The sequence below is a fragment of the Populus alba genome, chromosome 1 (genome assembly GCF_005239225.2).
Source record: "Populus alba chromosome 1, ASM523922v2, whole genome shotgun sequence".
In the NCBI taxonomy this organism is placed as follows: Eukaryota; Viridiplantae; Streptophyta; class Magnoliopsida; order Malpighiales; family Salicaceae; genus Populus; species Populus alba.
Window position 1 is genome coordinate 52,731,538 of NC_133284.1, and position 25,230 is coordinate 52,756,767.

General features: G+C 34.6%; 1 protein-coding gene and 1 non-coding gene across 2 annotated transcripts; one reads left to right on the forward strand and one right to left on the reverse strand.

Moving 5' to 3' along the window:
• Positions 1-4,065: 4,065 nt before the first annotated feature.
• Positions 4,066-5,886, reverse strand: LOC118062696 (uncharacterized). Its single transcript, XR_012168966.1, has 3 exons — positions 5,800-5,886; positions 4,802-5,233; positions 4,066-4,204 (listed from the first exon to the last, which is right to left on the reverse strand). It is a non-coding gene; the product is annotated as an uncharacterized protein (transcript).
• A 13,188-nt stretch (positions 5,887-19,074) lies between these two features.
• On the forward strand, positions 19,075-23,180 carry LOC118062693 (putative disease resistance protein RGA4). Its single transcript, XM_035076526.2, has one exon. The coding sequence runs from the start codon at positions 19,353-19,355 to the stop codon at positions 23,157-23,159; it is 3,807 nt and encodes a 1,268-aa protein (XP_034932417.1). The 5' UTR covers positions 19,075-19,352; the 3' UTR covers positions 23,160-23,180.
• The last annotated feature ends 2,050 nt before the right edge of the window (positions 23,181-25,230 follow it).

Here is a 25,230-nt window from a genome sequence, read left to right on the forward strand (position 1 = left end):
TGATACAACCTTTTCCTCGCCCAAAACAAAATCTTTAGGCGTTCAGCCAGAAAATGAATCTAATGGATCTGATCAGATTCAACACAGATAACCTTCAAGTTTTCTTGAATCACATCACACTTTTTCTCATAATATTCAATATCTATAATGAAAGAAACCGTCAATGTTATAAATTGTTAAATGCAGATGCAACCATTTGATATGGTAATCGATTTTTGCAATAAGAGCAAACACAAAATCTAGAATAACTTCTTGGAAACCATCTTATATTAAGACATGTCCTTGTATGGAAAAGCAGGCACGTCCAAATTTCTCTGATCTAACCAGCTGATCATGAATTTAGATGTTTGATTAGGCCATGTTTCACAAAAACCATCATGTTTACGATCATATCATAGATATCGACAACATGTGTGTTATATGAACTCAAGTGAAAGCTAGAAACTTATATTAGAGCAAGCAGAACATCCATAGGAACTATGTTCGATGACTAGGATGGAATAAGAAAGACTTGTCACAAATGGAAAAATATAAAGCTCATAAGCACAAAAGTCTACAAATCTCTACCAAATAGGACCATCATATCAAAAACTCTAATTTAAAATCTTATTTCTGCATAATTTACCGTACCAAGTAGTATCATTTTATAATTCCTTAAATAAATTAAGAAAAACAAACTTCTTAACAAATTAGGAAACCTTAAAATAAATAAATAAAAAAGCTCTAAACAAATTTTTTAAAAATAGAATCATTGAGCATAAGATTTATTTTTCTAAGATAAATAGGAAAAAAATAAAAAGAACTAAGAAAAAAAATAACTTTTTTTTAAAAAAGAAAATCCTCTTGCATCAATCTTTCGAGATTGAAAAGAACTTGTCCTTGAGTTCTGGTCATCCATCCGCCTATGTTGTTATTGTCAATCGTTAAAAATAATGTTAGCATCTTTACTTTCCATTGACCTCCGGTATGCTAATACTATGTAGTTAACCAACTCAAACAAAATAGACCTATAATCAATTCCCAAAGTGCTCTCAATCTTTGTAGAACCATTAGTAGCCGCTAATGACTTATTCTATATTATACCATTTTTCACATCATCCTAATTCTTGAAAATCTCCATTTTCTCTCTATGTTTTTTCCATTTTGATAAATTAGGATAAAAACAACATATTTTTATGTTTGCTCTTAACAACTTCCCTTTTATTCCAATACTATACGAAGGGTATAAGTATTACATCGTCTGTTATGCATGACATTCTTGTCATATTATCATGGTTTATCTAACAATAAATGACACACATTTATAGACACTACATCATATCAAATACTATCAAAATATCTCTCACCTATAAAAAATAAAACAAGATAATATTCATCCATGATTACCTTGGGATCTCGATTCAGCTACTTTAATTTGTAGGGCATATGGTGTTTTTTTTTTTCTTAAGTTGCAACTTCTCTACTACTTCAGTTGACACCACCTTCTCACAATTATTACTATCAATAATTAAATTACATACATTCTCCTTGATGGTACAAGTTGAAAGAAAAAGACTAGTGTGTAGCCAATCTTGGTTTGAATCACTCTTAAGAATAAGCAAACTCTTTTGGATGATTAAGGTAGCACCACCATTACCTTGGAAAACCTCCTTACTACCATATTAATCATCATAAATAGGATCACTTCTCTTCTCATTATGCTATTTTACCTACAAATGTTTACACTTATGACTCTTTGATTCATGACACTTATAAATTCAATGCCCTAACTCATCATATCTGAAACACTAAAAATTAAAACCATATCCAGAACTTGAATCTTAACTTTTGATTTGTTTAGCTATCGGTTCTGGCTGAATGAATGATATTTTTTTGTTAGTGCATACCTCCCTATTATTTTGGTCAAATCAAAAGCCATCTTTTTTAATTACCATAATAACCTATTGTTTATCCACAATCAAAGCTCTCTGATAGGTTTATAAAACTATTTATAAAAAATGCAAACACAATACATCTTGTATGAATTATCATAATCTATTTTAAGTACTTAGCAATCAACTACTCTTTCTGAAAAATCATTCTTAGCCACCGGCTGGTAAAGTTTTCAATGTACTCAACAATAGTTCTCCCATATTGTCCCAATGTATGAAGTCATTGGTAAAAAATCTAAATGTATCCAAATGAAAAAAAATGCTCTTTCATCTTTTTCTTTAATTGCTTCCACCAAGCATAAGCTCGCCTCTTTAATCTAATACCAATAAGCTTCACCCTTATCTGCGCTTAAACTTTTATGCACTTGAAAATCCTGTATACTTCATTCAACCAAACGATAAACTCTTCCACTTGTAAAGTTTTTATAAAATTAGAAACTTTAATTTAAAAATCAAAATCTCCATGATGTGCTGCCCAATTAAAAGGTTGCCTCCTCTAGATTAGCTAGGGTTCACAATTACTCTCCTCCTATTCTTGTTAGGTGTTTTATTTCAATTGTCACGTAAGCTCTGCGATCTACCTTTGTATATCCTCAATTTCCAGCTCATGAACCTTTTTCTCTCAAGAGAAAACCTCTTCATCCACTCCTTGAACATGTTCAGTTTTATGATCTTTTCCATTTATGGTTGTTTTGTAGCATACAACAAGCAAACAATAATCAAAGATTGTTGGGCTCTGATACTCAGAAACAATACAAAAAAAAAATAGCAATAACAAACAACACAAAATTCTACTAAAAAGGATCATCACACCAAAAACCATAATTCAAAATTTTATTTCTTAATAATTTACCATGTCAAATAGTTTCCTTTGTAAGCAGTTTACAACTCTTTACATAAACTAAAAAAACACCTAAACAAACTAAAAAACTTGAAAAAAAGGCAATAAAATTCATAAACAAAATTAAAAAATAAAATTATTAAACATAATATTTTAAAATAAATAGAAAAAAAGATAATAACTAAGAAAAATCAATTTTCCAAAAAAAAAAAAATCTCCTCGGAAACTCTATTGTCCCTTCATTTATTCGACTAGCTAGTTCGGGCATGTAATCACAATACGAGGCTTCAAGACATCTTGCTCATACATTATTTATAACCACACTAAGGAACACAGTATATCACAAGCATTAACAAGTAGAACTAGGATACCTATAACAGGCTTGACAACTTGAAATGTTCTGAAGCAGAGATCCCATCGAGTCCTTTTGCATAGTAGTAGGTCGGCAAGCCCTTTACAGTGGTTTCTTGATAGTGTATCACAAGCATTAACAAGTAGATACATCTGAAGCCATTTTAAAGGCTTACCTCACCTTCATAGAACTTGGATACCTATAACAAGCCAAGGATTTTTCATGATTTAACTGTACAGAAAATCTATGTTTGATTGAATCCAGGAACCTTTACACGGGGCCTATTATAATCACTACAAGATATTAATAGATTTTGCAATACAGGGTTTGGCGAGTTGCTTTGAGGGTGTCCTTTCTAAACCGCTGAGCGTTTTCTTTGAATAAATTCAACCAGGCACTTTTGCAGAATGCTTGAGACTCTCCAGCATGTTAGCACAACACAATCTGACAACAAGCTTTGTGAGAGTTCAGTGGAGAGATAAGGGTGTCTATGCTAGTGGAGTAATAAGGCAGAATTCTCTCACAAAGCTCCCTACGATGCTGCCCACATTGTTCTACAAAACTTCCGAGTTTAATGGAGAAAAGTCAGGAGATAAAGATGTCTTCAAGGGTAACAAATTCAAGTCAGAATGGTAGTCTAACAAGATAAGGAGACTGTTGTGATTCATCCGAAAGTAAAAGGGACTCTGTGATTCCAAGTCAGAATTGACAATGCATGGAAGCCGCCTCATGTCCTTGTTCATACTTATCAAGATAAACACTCAAGATAATCCTTAGTTGGCTAGCTCTTTGAATCCTTGTATATGTCATCTTCAGTAAACTTTAAATACTTTGCTTATCGCAGTGTAATGTAATCAATCAAGATTGTATGTTCACGTTTCAGTAAACAAACCATTAGAACAAATTGTTCTACTCACGTCTTCAGATTTTCTTTACAGCAGAATTTGTGGTAATACAAGCAAGAGCAGAATCGAAGTCTTCTTTTTCAAGCATCATGCAAAATCTTTCATTGACAAGAGGCGGTGGAGGAATCCTATCTTCCTGCTCCAAGTGCTTCCAAGTTATTTCCAAAACTTCTCCCTGCAGTCACAATGGGAATTTGTGACTTCTCTTGAATTGAAGATTAGAAACAAAAAGAACACTATTGATGTTGTTTAATCGTTGCCACTACACACATACTACATGTATTTTTGTTTTTATTAATATAGGCATGAACAATTCTTTTGTACTAAATCTGAAGTCTTGAAAGGATAAAGTGAGAAATTTCAATTTCTGTTGACAATTTATATCTAAAATTTGAAGAGGGCAAGGACAAGAGAGTTAGATTTCCATAACTCTGAATTCTGGGATTTTACACTTCATAAAATTTTCACAATTCAGAATTTTCAAACAGATGAATTACCTAGAAGCATTTTATGAAGATTGCGTCCAAAGTGTACTAAAAAGATAAGTTCTTATCATCCCTCCTAAGGAATTCAACAAGGCATCCATTTTATTCCTACAAGTGCGTTTAACTGTTCTCGTATAATAGCACCTTGAATCAGGCTATTCAGTCAAGACGTAGATGTAGTTTGGCAGCCTAGTGTTATTTTTATGGAGAAGCTACAAACATCCATTTCAATATTATGTTGACGTACAAGTGTAATTTCAAATAATCACAATAGATTTGAGAAGTACCTTTCCAGCTCTAGAAGCATCCAGTACCATTCGAAGATGACGGTTTGCATTGAAGTGGAACCCATGGCGCAACATCTTTTGATAAACGTACTCAAAATCATCCCACCTGTTCTCTGCAATGCTTGCATCAAGCATGGTGTTGAAAGTATAGATATCTGGTATTACCCGAAACTTGTAATCAGATCTTCTGCTGATATGATTGCCATCGTCTAGCATCTTGTTGAAAAGCTCGTTTGCTTATTCAAACAATCCATGTTCTAGATACGCTTTCAGCATTATGTTGCAAGTAACAAGATTTGGGGGGAAAAAGTTCCTCATTTGATTGAAGTTGTACACAGCGTTTTGAATGTTTCCAGAGTCCAGACAAGCTTGGATTAAGCCAGTGTAAGTTACTACAAGCGGCTTATTAGCAACCTTGCATATTTTCTCAATCTGTGAAATGAAAGGAGGTTGTGATGGACTGTTTGTTCAAAGAAAAGCTAGTGGTAATAATAAGCACACAAATTGTAGGTGGTTGAAGTGACACCAAACCTGTTGCAATCTACTTGTTTATATCATGGTGTTTTTACAAAAGCATTCAATGAGTTATATCATGGAGTTTTACAAAAGCATCAATGAGTGTACATAATATATAGCTTTAAAGCTTGCAAACTATTAAATGCCCAAAGAGACATCCCAGCAGTTAGGAAAGGGCCCCAATTGTGCAGCCCAAGGCTTCTTCAGTCTCTCAATGAACAAAAGACACACTTGCAAAACATGCATATTCTTTGTGCATTCAACAGTAGTATAAACTGAAACCTTAACTAGGCAGGCAACAGTTATCAATACACAGATTTTTGCTTTTTGTAGTGATATAGCTCCCCGTGCTCATAAACTCTAATTAGCAACACACCATTCAATGCATGCGGATCGTTTAGCTACAATACAGTGTTCTTTATATTCAGTTTTAAATATACATGCACAACAGAAACATAGTAGATTAAGCATAAAAAGATTACCAGATCTAGTGCTTCTTGACACCTTCCAGATGTACAGAGACAGCGTGCTAGATCATAATAAAGAGCAGCTGAGCCCACAATTCTGTTGGTGGGGGAAACCACTTGTGGCGGCTTTAGAACACTCAGAGGGGATAAAACACATTGTTTTATTACAAAAACAAAAGCTTACAAAATACAATCTCTTAATACACACCCTCTCTTTCTCTCTTTTCTTTCCCACACTTTACAACACAAACTTAACACCTTATTTATACAGAAACTAAGACGCAACAGGTAGTGGTGGGTGGCAGCAGGTGATGGTGGTTCATATTAGGTGGTAGTAGGTGGCTTATTGTTTGTGGGTGGTTGAGGTTAGGTTGTAGTTGGTGCTTGATTGTGTTTACCACAACAAATCCTCCCTTTAAACTCAATCAAGGGATGTCATGTCTAGCATGTACTTTAATCTGATAAATACTTCTCTTTTCAATGGCTTTGTGAAGATGTCTGCAACTTTATCATTTGTGTTGCAAGATATCAGTTGGACTTCTTCATTCTTCACATGTTCCCGGATAAAGTGATGACGTGTATCAATATGTTTTCTCCTTTCATGATACACTGGATTCTTTGCCAATGCGATTGCTGATTGATTGTCAATATAAATCTCCGTAGGATTTTCTTGAGGAAATCCTAGAAACTTCAGCATATTCCTTAACCATATTGAATGACATACGACTAAGTTGGAAGCTACATACTCAGCTTCACAACTTGATAATGTGACAATTGATTGCTTCTTGGATGACCATGTGAAAGATGTGCCTCCCATGAAAAAGACAAACCCTGTTGTGCTTTTCCTTTCATCCAAATCTCTACCCCAATCACTATCCGAGTAGCCTACAAGATTAAAGTCTTTACTTGAGGTATAAAACATACCTTCATTCATTGTGCCTTTGATGTAGCGAAGAATTCTCTTGGCTGCATTCAAATGAGACTGGTCTGGTGTCTCCATGTATCTGCTGACGAGTCCGATTCCGTAGAGTATATCCGGTCTGGTACATGTCAAGTACCTTAAGCTTCCTACTAAGCTTTTGAAGTAAGTTGGATCAACATTTCCAACCTTACTCTTCCTCAATTCCACTCCATTCTCAACTGGAGTTGATACCGGATTGCAGCTTTCCATCTTGAACCTTTCAAGAATATCTTTGGCATAACCGCTTTGGGATACAAAAATCCCTTCTTCTTTCTACGTTACCTCCAAGCTAAGAAAATGTGACATTAGACCAATGTCAGTCATTTCAAACTCCTATACCATGCTTTGTTTGAAGTCGTCAAACATGGTAGGGTTGTTGCCGGTGAATATCAAATCATCAACATACAGGCACACAAATAATATGTTGCCATCTGCTCCTTTCTTCACATATATGGAGTGTTCATATGGACATTTCTCAAATCCATTATCTTGAAAATACTTGTCAATTCTGGTATTCCAAGCACGCGGAGCTTGCTTCAAACCATAGAGAGCCTTCTTCAACTTGTACACTTTGCCTTCATTTTCAGCAGCAATGTATCCAAGTGGTTGTTCAACATAGATCTCTTCTTCTAGGAAGCCATTCAGAAATGCTGACTTCACATCGAGTTGATAGATCTTCCATCTATATTGTGCGACTAGTGAGATCATCAGTCTGATTGTCTCTAGCCGGGCTACTGGAGCAAATACTTCTCCATAGTCAATGCCTTCTCTCTGTTTGTAGTCTTTAGCCACTAATCTGGCTTTGTATCTTTGCACTTCTCCTTGGGCATTCTTCTTTGTCTTGTAGACCCATTTGACACCTATTGCTTTCTTATTTTCTGGTAGATAAGTCAGCTTCCAGGTATCATTCTTCTCAATGGCATGTATTTCTTCATCCATTGCTTCTATCCACTTCTCTTCTGTGATAGCTTCATCGAAACTTAGTGGATCACTATCTGCAAAGAAACAAAACAGAGTTGTATCTTCCATGACTTGAGTGGCATCGTACAACTCTTCAAGATTCCTCATCCTTCTTGGTCCTTCTGATGAGGATGCTGATGATGGTGTTGATGATGATGATGCTCCTGGTGTGTTCCTCCTGTTGAATACAGGGAATCTGTGTACCAGACTTTGTGGTTCAGCTGCTGGCACAATCTGTTCTTCTGCAAGTACTGTTGGTACTTCTTCACCTTCAAGGATCAAATCAGTGGTGATCCATTTGACTGCTTCTTAATCACCATTCCATTCCCAAGATTTATCTTCTTCAAAGATAACATCTCTACTCATAATTGCTTTCTTCGTGATGGGATTATATAACCTGTATCCCATCTTTCTATCACCGTATCCGACAAAGATGCATTTCTTGTTTTTATCATCGAGCTTTGTCCTCCTTGCATCTGGGATCTTTGCATATGCCACATAACCAAAGACTCGTAGATGAGTAACACTTGGTTTATGACCACTCCATGCTTCTTCTGGAGTGACGCCTTGCAAACTTCTGGTGGGGCAGCGATTCAATAGATACACTGCACATGATACAGCTTCAGCCCAATATTGCTTAGGCAGCTTCTTTGCTTTGAGCAAACTTCTGGCCATGTCAAGAATCGTTCGATTCTTCCTCTCAGCTACACCATTCAGCTGTGATGTATAAGCTGGTGTCATCTGATGTCGGATGCCTTGTTGTGTACAAAAGGCTTCAAAATCATTGGTTGTATATTCTCCACCTTGATCAGATCTCACAGTTCTGATCATGTAGCCACTTTGCTTCTCCACAATTGCTTTAAAATCTTTAAAACAATTGAATACTTCTGACTTCCTCTTCAGAAAGTATATCCACGTCTTTCTGCTAAAATCATCAATAAAAGTGAGGAAGTACCTATTTTGTCCAGTCGACATAGGCGTTATCGGGCCACACACATCTGTGTGTACTAACTCCAGTGGCCTCTTTGCTTTCTAGTTGACTTCTTTGGCAAAACTAGATCTGTGATGTTTGCTGATGACACAACTCTCACAGACTTCATCTGGATGATCAATGTGAGGCAAACCTTTGACCATCTTCTTGCTTGCTAGCATCTTCATACTCGTGAAATTCAGATGTCCAAGCCTCAGGTGCCAAAGTCATTCTTGACTGTTGGTGATGGCGCTCAAACACCTTGCTGCATCATACTAGATGTTCAGAGGAAACATCCTATTCTTGAACATTTTCACGTATGCCATTAATCTCCCATTGTAATCTCTAATTGTCAGATGACAATTCTTCGAGTTCAGAGTATAACCTCTCTCCATGAGTTGACCTATACTGATCAAGTTCTGCTTTATGGCTGGGACATAATAGACATTGGCGATGTGGCTGTGATCGCTGTTCTTCAACTTGATGGGGATGTTGCCTTTACCTTTGAATGGAACCTTTGAGGTGTCTCTAAAAGTAACTAGACCTTGTATGGTCTCATCTAGATCACCAAATAACTCTCGGTGGCCGCACATGTGATTGTTGGCTCCAGTATCTAGATACCATATATTCTTCTATTTCTCGCCATGTTCTTGTTGGACAAGAAATGCAGCTTCTTCTTTGTCATCCTTATCTGCATAGTTGGCTTGCTCACGTATCTCCAACGGAGTTTTCCTTCTGCATTCAGTGCTATAGTGCCCAAATTGATTGCAACTATAACATTGGATATTCCTCTTGTCACGGTTATTGTAACCGCCTCCTCTTCCTCTAGGAGTGAATGCTTGTTGTCCTCGACCTCCTCTTGTGGTGTTTCTACCACCTCTTCCTCTAAAGCTTGTATTCCAAGATCCTCTTCCTTGGAATCGCTGAAATCCTCCTCTGGATTGTTGACTTCTTGCTTGAGTGGTATATCCACTTGTTGAATTCTCCTCTTGCTCATATCTGTCTTTGAGAGATAGCTTTGCTTGTAAGGCATGCTCAATGGCCTTATCTCCATTTCTCTTTACAATCTTTTGCTCGTGAGCTTGCAAAGAACTCACAAGCTCATCTACTGTTAACATGTCTATGTCTTTTGACTCTTCAATGGCGACAACAACAAAATCAAATTTTGGATCTAGGGATTTCAAATTTTTCTCCGTAATTCGAGAATCTGTGATGGTTCTCCATTTCTTCTCATTTGATTGACTATCACCATAATTCTTGTGTGATAGCGAGAAATAGATTATGAGGACTTCATCTGCAACAATTCAAATTCACCTCACAAAGATTGAAGACGAATCTTCTTGATTCTGTCAGCACCTTTGTATTTTTGTTGGAGAGCCTCCCATATGTCTTTTGATGTTTCAGCGGAAGCAATGATCTTGAACGTGTCTTCATCAAGACCTTGATAGATGATGGTCTTTGCTTTGTTGTCTTTCTTTCTGTTGACTTTCAAGGCTTGCTTCTATGCCTCTTGTAGAGCATCTTCTTCTTCTTTGGACTCTGGTTCATCATAACCATTTTGTACAATATCTAAACACTCTTGTGAACCAAGAAATGCCTTCAATCTGATGCACCAACTATCATAGTTGTCTCTGGTCAGCTTCAGGATGAGTGTTTGTGTACATTCTATAGTCATTTTGCTCTTTTAATGACTATATCACCTTCTGGGAGCCGAATTTGACCAAAAGGACACTATAGATCGATCCGGAATGGTCCAAACAGTCGGTCCAAAAATGGGTGAACCGGTCCAAAAACCAATTCTGTATGGCGGGCGGTTCGCTGAGTTGAACCGGGAATATTCTGTTGGCGCGCTGGCGGCTGGGAAAACGGCTTGGAGGCTCGGCTCAGTGTGGTACGAAGCGGCTTGGAGGCTCGGCTTGACGGCTCGACTAATGGCTCGGCTTAGCGGCTTAACCGGCTCAGTATATGGCGCGCGTGGACGACACACGTCTTCAACCTCTGGCGCAGGTGGATGCGCGTGGGCGACAGTCACCGGATCTTCAGGCGGCGCGTGAGGCTCACCGCGGGCTCCGATCATGCTGTTCTTTGCACCAGTGAGTTCGTCTTGATGAGATCTACACTGTGGAATGATCAAAACTTGTTTTTGACAACTTTGAAAATTCGGGTATACCCCAAAACGCTTCTGTTTTCTGACGAACGGGGCTCTTTGATACCAATTGTTGGTGGGGAAACCACTTTGTGGTGGCTTTAGAACACTCAGAGGGGATAAAACACACGGTTTTATTACAAAAACAAAAGCTTACAAAATACAATATCTTAATACACACCCTCTCTTTCTCTCTTTTCTTTCCCACACTTTACAACACAAACTTAACACCTTATTTATACAGAAACTAAGACGCAACAGGTAGTGGTGGGTGGCAGCAGGTGATGGTGGTTGATATTAGGTGGTAGTAGATGGCTTATTGTTTGTGGGTGGTTGAGGTTAGGTTGTAGTTGGTGCTTGATTGTGTTTACCACAAAAAATTCCCCGTCTTTCCATGTCTTTGACAGCCAACACAGCCTCTTATTAACAAGAACTGTATGTAACAAGAATTTGATTTCAAAATGAGGTTCTATAAAATCAAAAGGAAGAAATGATAGACTAGTCAAGCACCTTTATATACTAAGGCATTTGGAATGGAAGACTTCTGAACTTTTTTGAAGAACTCATGAACCAAGTTGTACTTGCCACAAGCAAGCATGACCTGCTCAAGTACGAGGCAGAAAACCATTTTATCATTTCCTAGTTATTACAAAAACTAAGATGTATATTCAAGAAAATGAGAATATCTAGCAAAATGTTACCAGTTCCATAAGTACAGTTTATAATACAACATAAGGCTTTTCATAGGAAACATTTTTCTTGATGGTATGCAGGTCAAAAGGATAGCTCATGCTCCTATGCTTTGACAATGATATTTAACACCAAAACCACCCTAAAAGATTCTAGATTGAGCACCTATCTTAAAGAGCAAAAAATGATGGGAAATTATCACTTCATGATGCTATGAAATGGTACCCCCTCTTACTACTGAAAACTAACATTGGAATCCAACATTAACAAATAGTAGAAACTACCACATGAACACATGGATAGTGTATCTACCAAGAGTGAGTGCACATCAAGTGTTTTGGATAAAACAAAAGGATGTAGCATAGAAGAGGTGATGAATGAGTTTCACTCCATTGAGGAAGTGGTGTTCGGCAGTGAGCTGTATTGCTTTGCAACTGAGTTTTTTATGGTTAGAAGTAGGAGGGAAATGTGGGCAACAATTGGTGATATGGACCGAAAATTTCAGTGGCTGAAATTAATGTTTGAGCGAAGGGCTAACTTCCGACTTTGAAGTAAGTTTTCATTTGATATATGGAAAACTTACATTTATGTATTTTATTGTTTGTTATATGTTGCATCAATTAAATGTTGTTGTGTTTAATAGGTTTTGGTAATTATTGCATGCTTTCCATATTTCATGTTTTTTTAATGTTTTGCAAAGTTATCATGTTTGTTTTGTATTCCAATGAGCTGTTAACATATTGTATTTTACCTGTTTTTTTCACAGTTAACAGTCCACAAAAGGGTGAGGATCATGAGGTCTTTTCACAGTTAACAATAGGTCTCTAAGTGTTCTCATACGGTTATTCTCATTATTCTCATTATGAAGTGATTGATTATCTTCTTCGGCCATATTTTCTGAAAATGATGAGGATACCCTACAAAGTCGACCACTTAATGTACGTGACCAAACTCTCATGCATGTGTAAGAAGAGAGTAAAGGAAGAAAAGAAAAGAGAAGAAAAAAGAAACAAAAACAAAACAAAGGAAACAAAAATAGATAAAATGAAAAGTGAAAAGAGAAAATAAATTAAATATTATAATTTATACAAGAATTTACCTCCCGGCAAATGGCGCCAAAAACTTAACACGACAAAAGCTTGATGTCTTTTCCCAAGTGCAGGAGTGTCGAAGTAATAAATAACCCGGCAAGACCAGGGTCGAATCACAGAGAGGTTAATTGTATAAATTATAAACAACAACAACAACAACAACAATAACAATAATTATAATTATAATACTCAATACGTGGCGTTGTTATACCTGAGAATGATCTAAAAGATTGGGTCATAGGTTTTTCAGCCTATATACTGAGTTTATGAAAAGATCAAAGATATATATTATATAATATAAACAGAATAATAATAATAATAATAATAATAATAATAATAATAAAAGGGGAAGATGAAGAAATTAATGAGAACTTTTGAGATGAGAGATTAACGTAAGGATTAAACAATGATAAAAACAAATGTCAAGGTTAGAGGATCCACTAATGGTACTTCAAACAAGTATAATATAAACTCTTATTACTCAATTGGAAACCACACATAAAAGAGGTTCCAATCATATTATAAATTGTTAACATGATTACATTAGTTATCTTATTCGAATAAAGCTAATACTTGTAAATGTTGGCAGGCATTCATGATTATAACTTATGTTAACAACAAATTAAGTTCCTTTCATAGCTCAGGTGTCGGTTATACCATACAGTATGGGCTATGAAAGTACCAAGTATTTGTTGTACCAAGTGTTATACAACATAAATCTAGATTAACCATTTAACAAGCAAAGTATTAAAAGTGAACAAGATAACAAATATAAAACATGTTAGTATCCAACGTTAAGGTCCATGTTAAGTTTATATTATACTTATTCTTACACCATTAGTGTACCCTTTTCACCTTGACATAATTAACTTAGCTAAACATAATGAAAGAAAGAAACATAGATGAACAAGATAAGAACATAAATGAGAAAGAAGTTAACTAAGTAAAGGAAAGGAAATGAAGTGCATAAACTTGATATTAATGAAAGCAAAACATAAGCAATACAAAGAGAGAAAGCAAGAGCATGATCTTGATCTAGAAACCAAGATGCCTCAATACATGGTAAGTGCCTCCTTTTATAGGCCAAAATTTGGAACTATTGATTTGTTGACTAATTGATGAGTGGGTGGCCACATCTTGACTTGATAACAATCCTTATCTTCTTGTCTGAACAAGACGTCATTGCTAACATCATAATTTGCCCAGAATCCTCAGGAATGTTCTAAGAAATTATCTCAGCTTTCCAACAAAAAAAAGATGAGGTCATTTGGACTTCTAGAACTCAAGATATGGGCTGAACACTAAATAGTGTCTGGGTTGCAGGACAGCTTCGGACTTCTTCGTTGTTCCTATAATTTGGACTTGAAAACGGTCTTCTTTGATCTTGGTGTCCAAATGAAAGTTGTAGCCTATGTTTTACCTTTCCATCCATATAAAATGGACCTAAATCCGAGATCTAGAGCTCCAGATATGATCCAATTACCGAGCAATGTTCCGGTTTGGACTGCACCGACATCTCTTTTCTAAGTTTGGCCATCTCTTTGTCCTTTAAGTTTCAATGCTTAAACTCATCAATCAATCCTTTTATTTATGTGATAGTCCTGCATTTAAAATGAGCATTTACCATAAATTAAGGTATCTTATAGTATCAAACTTGTTATTATAAAACATGCTTTAGTTAAGGAGTTATTGATACTTCAAGTGCAAAATGATGATATAAAACCTTGATAAACATGCACTTTTAAGTACTAATCACCAACTTTTCTAAAGGCAAACAAACATATAAAAATTTGAAAAATAGTTTTCTAGAAACCACTTTCCGGAAAACAAGCACACCCTTAATAGCAACATCAAGCAAGTATAATTAATATACTCTTTTTCCTATGATTCTCCAAGTAATGGGATCCAATATATAATATGATGTTTTTGAAAAAAAAATAATTTTTTTATTTTTTAAATTAATATTGTTTGTATATTTTCATATTATTTTGATTCACTGATATCAAAAATAATTTTTTTTTTAAAAAAATTATGATTTTGATACATTTCCGAGTAAAAAATATTTTAAAAAGCAATTACAATCACACTCCCAAACACCCCCTTTATCTTCTAAGAATTGCTAGCAAATAATTAATAATCTCATAAACAATAATAACAACAAATAATTAATAATAGTAAGTCCGCCTGCTTTACATAAATAAAACATTACTTCAATTCATTTTTGTCATGGATGGATAAGAGACATGCAATTGTCACTTGGGGTTTGATTTAGAGAGAAAAACAAAAGGCCTCATTGCCCATGAATGAACATTATACTTTTGAACTTACTTTTATGTGGGAAATTGTTAGATTGTAGCTTGAAAGAGTGTCACATTGACACAGCATCCAGAAAGGTAAGGTCACCATGGAAAGGGACAAAGCTCCAATTACTTTGCCACCTTCCTCGTTCTCGTGTGCTAAACTTTTCTTCTTTTTTTTCTTTTTTGGCATTGGATTCATAAAGGAAAGATTCAAACTCAAAATTATAGCACAATAATCTTGGTCCAAGATTAGCTTTACGAGCTTGTTTGACAGTGTAATTACAGTTATTTTTTAAATAATTTTTCATATTAAAATACATGTCAATGATGTTTTGTTATTTTTTAAAAAATCATTCTTGATATCATCACATAAAAATGGTTTGAAAACACTAAAAAATATATTAATTTAAAATTAATAAAAAAATTTAAATTTTTTCAAAAACACTTTTCAAATGTAGAAACAAATATTGCATTTAGCTCATGATGGAAAGACTCATAGGTACTACTCTTACAAGTGCAACACAAAGGGATAGAAACGTATTTGGTTGAAAAAAACAGAGATAAAAATATAAAATTTCTTTTATATTACATTTAGATTTGATATTTGTTCTCTTTCACTCTAAATCGTGTTTAAAAAATATTATAGTGGTTATTTTTTTAAAATGATTTTTACTCGGAAATGTATTAAAATAATATTTTTATATTTTTTAAAAATTATTTTTGATATTAATACATTAAAAAAATAAAAAAATTATAATTTTTTTTTTTTAATTTTACTCAAGCTCTAGCTTTTGTTAATTGATATTAAAAGAATGGGCATCAATGTAATAAATCCCAATGAATAGAATCATGCGCAAATGACACCCTTTTTAAGGTGCATCCCCTCACAATTTTGCATGCGCAAAAAGTCTTAGACCAAAAATTCCACATGAAAAGAAGCATTGTATCATTGTCACTCACATAGACAACTTTTCTTTCTTTATTCTTCGTTGTCCTGATCAAGGTTGTTAAAATCGTGATTTTAACATGAAACGGAAAGTCGTTCACAAACTCGGATCGTAAAAACGGATCGTAAAATCGTAAAGAATTTTAAAATACATTAAAAAAAATTCATGTTTCAAATAAAAATTCATACATAGTTCAAGCACCTTAAAAAACATGTTTCAAATAAAACTTCATACATATTTCAAGCCTTCAAATAAAAATTCATATATAGTTCAAGCATCTTAAAATACATGATTCAAATAAAAATCATACATAATTTAAAATAACTTTTCATTAACTAAAAATCAACAAACTTAAAACAAACAATCTGCTGATGTGTCATGTAAACTAAAATCAGCTTCATTCCATTTATCTTTCTCATTATTCCTTTCATCTTCATTACCATTTTATCTTCATGTACCAACACCAATTTGGCACTATTCTTGAATAAATGATGCATAACCAATGGGGCTGTAGTGCACCTAGTTAAAGTTAATTATTCTATTCAAAGAAAGAAGAGGAAGTCACTCTCACGCGTGACTGTGCATTTCCATAGCTAATACTATTATATATGTATAATATAATAGGTGCCTGACAGCTGGACCAGGGAGGGAAAATTTGTTTCAGTGCATCTTATTTTGGCACAATCGTAAAATCGGTCCTGAAATCATGATTTTGCACGATTTCATTCGATTTTTGCGATTTCACCCCGATTCAACCCGATTTCATCCATTTTTGATTTTTTCAAGCCATTCAACACGTAAAGTATGTTTTGACTCGTAAAATCGCATGATTTTACGAGTCAAAACGTGATTTTAACAACTTTGGTCCTGATCCTATGTTATAGTTTTATAATATGATCAATTGATTTAATATTTTCCCCTCCACCTTGGACCATCTCATTCATAGTTGTACTGTAAATATAAATATATTGTGACACACAAGAAATGGAAATAATGTTACACATGTAGTGGCATAGTGGCAACATGGTCTAATCTATTACGAGTCTTGTTTGTAAAATATTATTAGATTATTTTTTAAAAAAAAATTGTTGTGAAATGTATTAAAATAATATTTTTTAAGATTTTTAATATAAGCACATCAAAACAATAAAAAAAATACTAAAAAATATTAATTTAAAACTTAAAAAACTAAAAAACTTTTAAAATCACCATCTAACCGTATAAACAAACACACTTTGCATGTAGATGTCAAGGAGTTGGTTGTCTCACTCCTAGGTGAGGCTGGAATTAGTAATAGTAGTACTAACTATTTGACCCGCGCTTTACCATTGGTCAAATGTTTTTTTATTTTTAAAAAAAAATATAGATATGCAAACTTTTTACGGCATGTTTTTGTACATAAAGAAATCTCAAGCGAAATTTAAAAAATTCATGCATGCATATAATTAAATAAATTGAGAACTATTTATGCAAAAACAAATAAATTATCAAGTTTAATTCCTATCCAGTCAAGGTAAACCAACCAAACTCATGACCTAGGTCACAAACTTATCAGGGTTCAACAATCTTTTTATAATATTTGATCTAAAATATACACCTATAAAATTAAAAATTTGCAAAATACCAAAGCGATTGAAAAAAAAAATCAAACTTGAATAAATTATATATACCCAATTAATAACCAACCAAATATTAGGTAATGAAATTGAACAAAATATAAGCAACAAAAAAAGACAAAAACACTTAAAAAATGTTTGTTTTTTTAGGTAACTTCTTACTTATGGTTTTTATTTTAAAAAATAAGTTTTTGAAAAATATAGTTACGTGTGGTTGTTGGATTTAGATATATATTCGATAAAAATTATGATTGAAGTTTATGCGTAATAAAATACATATATATAAAATATTTGATAGAAGTGTGGTAGCGGTTGCTTTTTACTTAGAAATGCATTAAGATAAAATTTTTTTATTTTTTAAAAAATTATTTTTGATATTAGTGTATCAAAATTATCTAAAAACATTAAAAATATATTAATTTGAATAAAAAAAACATTTAAATTTTTTCAAAAATATTTTTTGAAACGCAAAAACAAAACAGGATTTACGAAATTCCGTCAAAAAAACATGTAAAAACTAAAAACTATTATATAAAAACTATGTTTTAAATTTATTTTTTTAATAAATTCTATAATATAAAACACAATTTAATTTATTATCAAAACACCTTATATTACATTATGTAAGTAAAAACAAATAAAGCCTAAAGCGAAAGGAAAAACATAATTTGCATCGTCTGAGGGCCTCTTTTCCCCTGTCGAGGTTTCAATTTCATGGCCCCTTTACGTTTTCCACTAGAAAGTGATGGGCAAGAAGATTCAACACGTGTACAGAGTTTTATAGGACCAAAATCCCATGAACAAAGGTTGGTGGCTGGTTTTTTTTCTTCTCTGAAATGTCGGCTGCTTAGGTAGGGTTTGCCTGCTCCAACTATGAAATTATGTGTCGGTGGCTTGATGCTACTTGCTTATCACTTTTTGTTTACAGTAGGAATGGGGAGATCCTATGAAGGAGGTGTTCTACCACTACATGAAGTCATATTCTCCTGTTGATAATGGAAGTATTCAGCTGAGGGTGTGTTTGTTTATTCTTAGTTTATATGTGTTACGGTGTAAAAAATGAAGTTAGATATTTGATAATATATTAAACTATGTTTTATTATGTAAGATCTACTAAAAAATTGAATTTAAAACGTGGTTTTTGTAAAGCAGTTTATACATGTTTTTTAAACTGAGTTTCATAAAATTCTTTTTATTTTTGCATTTCAAAAGCATTTTTTTTTCAAAATTTGAAAAAAAAAAATTATTTTTTTTCTTACTTCAAATTATTTTTTTATATATTTTCAGATCATTTTGATTTTTTTATATATTTTCAGATCATTTTGATGTGCTGATATAAAAAATAATTTATAAAAAATAAATATAATATATATATATATATATATATATATATATTTTAATACATTTCAAAGTAAAAAACACTTTTGAAAAGAAATAACAACCAAACATTTTATACATATTTTTTACTGCATATAAACCTTAACCATGATTTTTACCAAATTCATATCTAAATCCAAATAACCTCATCCAACCATACATTTTTAAAATTTAATTTTTAGAAATTATAAACACAAAAACTATCTCAAAAATAAATACACCATCAGTTTCTCAGGTTCATGATCAATAGCTTGGAATCGTTTCCTCCTGTAAACTATACCAAATAACATGCCGACAAAGGCGTCCGTGGAATTTTCTTAGCAACATGACAGTAGTGGTTCGTGGAAGATGCTGCCAACAGCCATCAATCAATTAGGGAGGAAGGGACCCTCATGCAACTATGCTCCGTTTCATCTTTTAATATTTCACACCATGCTTAGCTCAAAATTTCTTCTTTGATTACCCCCCCCCAAAAAAAAAAAAAAAAAAAAACAAACAGAGACGGAGAATATGGCAGCAGAGCTTCTTCTTACGTTTGCCTTGGAGGAGACTTTGAAAAGGGTGAGTTCCATTGCTGCTGAAGGGATCGGACTTGCTTGGGGATTGGAGGACCAGCTGCGAAAGCTCAACCAGTCCTTGACCATGATCAAAGATGTGCTCCAAGACGCAGCCAGAAGGGCAGTAACAGACGAGTCTGTGAAGCGTTGGCTGCAGAACCTACAGGATGTAGCTTACGATGCTGAAGATGTTCTGGACGAGTTTGCTTATGAGATTCTCCGAAAAGACCAAAAGAAGGGAAAGGTACGTGATTGGTTTTCACTCCACAATCCTGTTGCATTCCGTTTGATTATGGGTCAAAAAGTTGAGAAGATCAATAGAGCCCTGGATGAAATCCGGAAAGATGCAGCCGGATTTGGGCTTGGATTGACATCTCTACCTGTAGATAGAGCTCAAGAAGTTAGCTGGGACCCAGATCGAGAGACACATTCGTTCCTTGACAGCTCAGAAGTTGTAGGAAGGGAGGATGATGTCTCTAAAGTTATGGAATTGCTGACTAGCTTGACCAAACACCAACATGTCCTTCCGGTTGTCCCTATAGTGGGGATGGCTGGCCTTGGAAAGACTACTATAGCAAAAAAAGTTTGTGAAGTAGTGCGGGAGAGAAAACACTTCGATTTAACAATCTGGGTCTGTGTTTCGAATGATTTTAGTAAAGGGAGGATTTTAGGAGAGATGTTGCAAAATGTTGATGAAACTACAAGTAGGTTGAGCAACCTAAATGCAATTATGGAAAACCTTAAGAAAAAGCTGGAAAAGAGGACATTTTTTCTTGTTCTTGATGATGTGTGGAATGAAGACCTTGATAAGTGGGATGATTTGAAGGAGCAACTGTTAGAAATTAACAGCATGAAGGGGAATGGTGTTGTTGTTACAACCCGCAAAAAGCAAGTCGCAGACATGATGGAGACTTCTCCTGGTATTCAGCACGAGCCAGGAAAACTGACAGATGATGAATGTTGGTCCATTATTAAGCAAAAGGTGAGTGGGGGTGGACGAGAAACAATAGCTTCAGACTTGGAGTCTATTGGAACAGAGATTGCAAAGAAATGTGGAGGGCTTCCGTTGCTTGCTAATGTTTTGGGAGGAACTCTTCACGGAAAGCAGGCAGATGTGTGGCAGTCAATTCTAAAGAGTAGAAATTGGGATTCTCGGGATGTACATGAAAAAGCTTTGCGCATATTGAGATTAAGTTTTGATTACCTGTCATCGCCTACACTGAAAAAATGTTTTGCATACTGTTCCATTTTCCCTAAAGATTTTGAAATTGAAAGGGAAGAGCTGGTTCAACTTTGGATGGCTGAAGGTTTTCTCAGGCCATCAAATGGGAGGATGGAAGACGAAGGCAGCAAGTGTTTCAATGACTTGCTTGCAAATTCCTTTTTCCAAGATGTTAAAAGGAACGAGTGTGAGATCGTAACAAGTTGCAAGATGCATGATCTAGTGCATGATCTTGCATTACAGGTCTCAAAATCAGAAGCGTTAAATCTGGAAGAGGGTTCGGCTGTTGATGGTGCATCTCATATTCGTCATCTAAATCTCGTATCTCGTGGGGATGACGAGGCAGTATTAACAGCGGTTGATGCTAAAAAATTGCGAACTGTTTTCTCAATGGTTGATGTGCTCAACGGGCCTTGGAAATTCAAAAGCTTGAGAACTCTCAAATTGCGAGGGTCTGATATCACAGAGTTACCAGATTCAATTTGCAAGCTGAGACATTTGAGATATCTTGATGTCTCACGTACCAGTATCAAAGCATTACCAGAATCCATCACAGAGCTCTACCATTTGGAAACATTAAGATTCACTGATTGTTACTCGATGCAAAAGCTTCCCAAGAAAATGAGGAATTTAGTGAGCTTGATACATCTTCATTTTGATGATCCAAAGCTAGTACCAGATGAGGTGAGACTCTTAACACGCCTTCAAACTCTGCCGATATTTATTGTGGGTCCAGATCATATGGTTGAAGAGCTGGGATGTTTGAAAGAACTAAGAGGAGCATTGAAGATATGCAAGCTTGAGCAAGTTAGAGACAGAGAAGAATCTGAGAAGGCAAAACTGAGTGGAAAAAGAATGAACAAATTGGTGTTTGAATGGAGTGATGATGAAGGTAACAGCAGTGTCAATAGCGAGGATGTGCTGGAAGGCCTGCAGCCTCACCCAGACATAAGAAGCTTGACATTTAAGGGTTATGGAGGTGAAAATTTCTCATCATGGATATTGCAACTCAATAATCTGACGGTGCTGAGATTGAAAGGCTGCAGCAAGTTGAGGCAACTCCCAACACTTGGATGTCTTCCACGCCTTAAGATTCTAGAGATGAGTGAAATGCGTAATGTGAAATTTATAGGCAATGAGTTCTATAGCAGCAGAGACAGCGCAGGTGTACTGTTTCCAGCACTACAAATACTCACTCTATACTGGATGGATGGTCTTGAAGAATGGATGGTACCAGGTGGAGAAGTTGTTGCAGTATTTCCTTGTCTTGAAGAGTTGAACATTGATCACTGTGGGAAGTTGAGGCAACTCCCAACACTTGGATGTCTTCCACGCCTTAAGATTCTAAAGATGAGTGAAATGCCTAATGTGAAATGTATAGGCAATGAGTTCTATAGCAGCAGAGACAGCGCAGGTGTACTGTTTCCAGCACTACAAATACTCACTCTATCCTGGATGGATGGTCTTGAAGAATGGATGGCACCAGGTGGAGAAGTTCTTGCAGTATTTCCTTGTCTTGAAGAGTTGACCATTGATAACTGTGGAAAGTTGAAAAGCATTCCGATATGTCGTCTTTCATCTCTTGTAGAATTTGAAATTGACAGTTGTGATGAGCTGAGATATTTGTCTGGTGAATTTCATGGCTTCACGTCTCTTCGAGTTTTAAGAATATGGAGCTGTCCAAAGCTGGCATCCATTCCAAGCGTACAACACTGCACAGCTCTGGTGCATTTGGGTATATATAGGTGCGGTGAGTTGATCTCAATTCCTGGTGATTTCCGAGATTTGAAATGTTCTTTGAAGGAATTGGATATTAGGGGATGTAAATTGAGGGCTCTTCCAAGCGGACTACAATGTTGCGCATCTCTAGAGAAATTATCAATAATTAATTGGAGTGAGCTTATCCATAGCAATGATTTTCAAGAATTGTCTTCGCTTCGAACATTATTGATTAGAGGTTGTGATAAGCTCATCAGTATTGATTGGCATGGTTTACGACAATTGCGTTCTCTTGTTCAATTAGAAATCATCATGTGTCCCAGTTTGAGAGATATCCCAGAGGATGATTGGTTGGGCGGCCTCACCCAACTGCAGGAATTGAGAATCGGTAGTTTCTCAGAGGAGATGGAGGCTTTTCCTGTAGGAGTTTTAAACTCAATCCAACACCTCAACTTGAGTGGGTCCCTCAAATACCTAGGGATACATGGATGGGATAAACTGAAGAGTGTACCACACCAACTTCAACACCTCACTGCCCTCGAGGAATTGGGGATAATGGATTTCGATGGAGAGGAGTTAGAGGAAGCATTGCCAGAATGGATGGCCAACCTTTGTTCTCTTCGATTTATTGGGATTGAGAGGTGCAAGAATCTCAAGTATATGCCAAGTTCAACAGCCATTCAACGCCTCTCCAAATTAAAGCAATTAAGTATCTACGGATGTCCACATCTTGAAGAAAATTGTAAAAAGGAGAATGGCTCTGAGTGGCCCAAGATTTCTCATATTCCAAGAATCTATATAGACGATACACGTGTATAGGCACGGAAGTTGGGGTTTTAATTATTCCATTACTTTATAGTAGGCTGAGGAGAGAGAACCAATTAAAGTATTCAAATTAATGAAAGCAATAATATCATGATTCTTAAAACAAACCATTAAATCTTAAAATTAAATACTTTATATACATATGTATTTAATGATGATTTGTTAAAATTGAAAAATTATAACCATGAAGTCAATAATTTAAAATGTCATTAGACTTTTTGCTTTCTAAAAAAAATTACCTAATCATTTCTTGCCTAACCAATTTTAACTTAGCTAATTTCATTTAATAACAACCAACAAGATTATTACTGAGATTACTAACCAATCACTTTTTTGTAGCAAATACAATTAAAGCTAAAAACACTCTTTATTTGACCCCAAGATTAAAAAAAAAGAAAAGCAAACTTGGCTCCTGTTTATATAAAATATAGATTTATAAATTATATATTGATAATATATTATCTAACTCCAACCATTTTGAATTTTAGCATTGTTTATCTTTCAATGGCTAACACCATGTTAGCTATTTTAACTATTGTAGGAACCTCCAAGACGCGACGCCATGGAATGGTTATTTGAAGCTTATGCATACTAGTATTTATCGGGCTAAATGATGGATAAAATGTGTAACTTGCATAGTTTTTTGTGGTATTTATGAGACAAGTGTGTTTGTCAAAAATGGATACTTAGAGTGTGTTTGGTATTATTGTAGCTGTTGCGATTGTGGTTTGAAAAAAATTATTTTATAAAAAGTACTTTTAATTGAGGTGGTTTGAAAAAATAGATGTTTGGTTAAAACTGTGGTTGAAATTGAGGTTGAAGAAAAAAATAATTTAATGTGTTTGGTTAAGAATGCTTTTAAAATTGAGGTTATAAAATAATTAAAAAAATATATATTAACATTGATGATTTTTAACTTAAATATTGTAGATTTAACTATTGCTATTACATCATAAAATAAATCATACTTTATATAAAATATTTTTTTTATTATTCCATTGAACGATCTACAATTCCATCACGTCTGAAATACATCCGACAATTTTCTTGGTTTCTTTAACACGCAACAACATAACTTGTAAAATATAATCGGGAACAAATTAGAATTTTGCAAATACTATGTCATCAAGCAAATAAAACACAATTAAAAAATAAAAAATATATTTTTTTACTGGGTCGGACCCGGTTCAATGCATTTTACTGCTCCATGAAAGGCAACCATGCTACACTGGTCACAGAACAGTGTCGCATGGTTGCCTTTTGTTGCCGCGCAAGAAAGCAGCAGCTTGCTGCTTTCCATCTCCCTGCGTTCCACAAGCAATTTATTGTGGGACCGATGCACATTAAGTAAATTTTTTTTCTTAACCAAACATTTATTCAGTGCGTTTTTGAAGAAACACACACTCTAACGCGTAGCCAAACGGGCTCTTAATGGCCATGGAAATGGCCGTCCCAAGCCACCGCCGACTTGCTCCTAGTGTTGTTGCTGGTTTTATAACAGTTCGATGGCATTATAGTAAATTATAAAAGAAAATAATTCACGACACAAGAAAAACTTAACCAAGATTAATTTCTTGATGTGTAATTGTATAATAATATTTTTTATATTGTTAGATGGGAAAAAAAATCAAATCTAAAAGTATTTAATTGATTAAAAAAATGTTGTTAAATTTGTGATATCTAATCCTTGATCGGTAGCAACTATATGCTATATTACTCTATTCACGAAAATATCTTCATATTGGACTTTAAAATAAATATAATATCAGTTCCATCTAATACATATAAATATCACTAACAAGTGATATATATGTTGATAGAGCTTTCAAAATAACTTTTAAAAATCTTTCAAACACTTAGCTTTTAAGGGGGAAAAAAAAAGGAGACAAAAGCCACTAGTTCTCAAACAGGCACTAATAGAGTGTTCAGGAGTGTGATTGTGGTTATTTTTAAAAGTATTTTTTTACTAAAAATAAATTAAAATATTTTTTTATTTTTTAAAAATTATTTTTAATATCAGCACATCAAAATGATATGAAAACACTAAAAAAATATCAATTTGAAG

Coding starts and splice junctions, on each gene's coding strand:
- LOC118062693 (XM_035076526.2), top strand. CDS start 19,353: ATGGCAGCAGAGCTTCTTCTTACGTTTGCCTTGGAGGAGACTTTGAAA.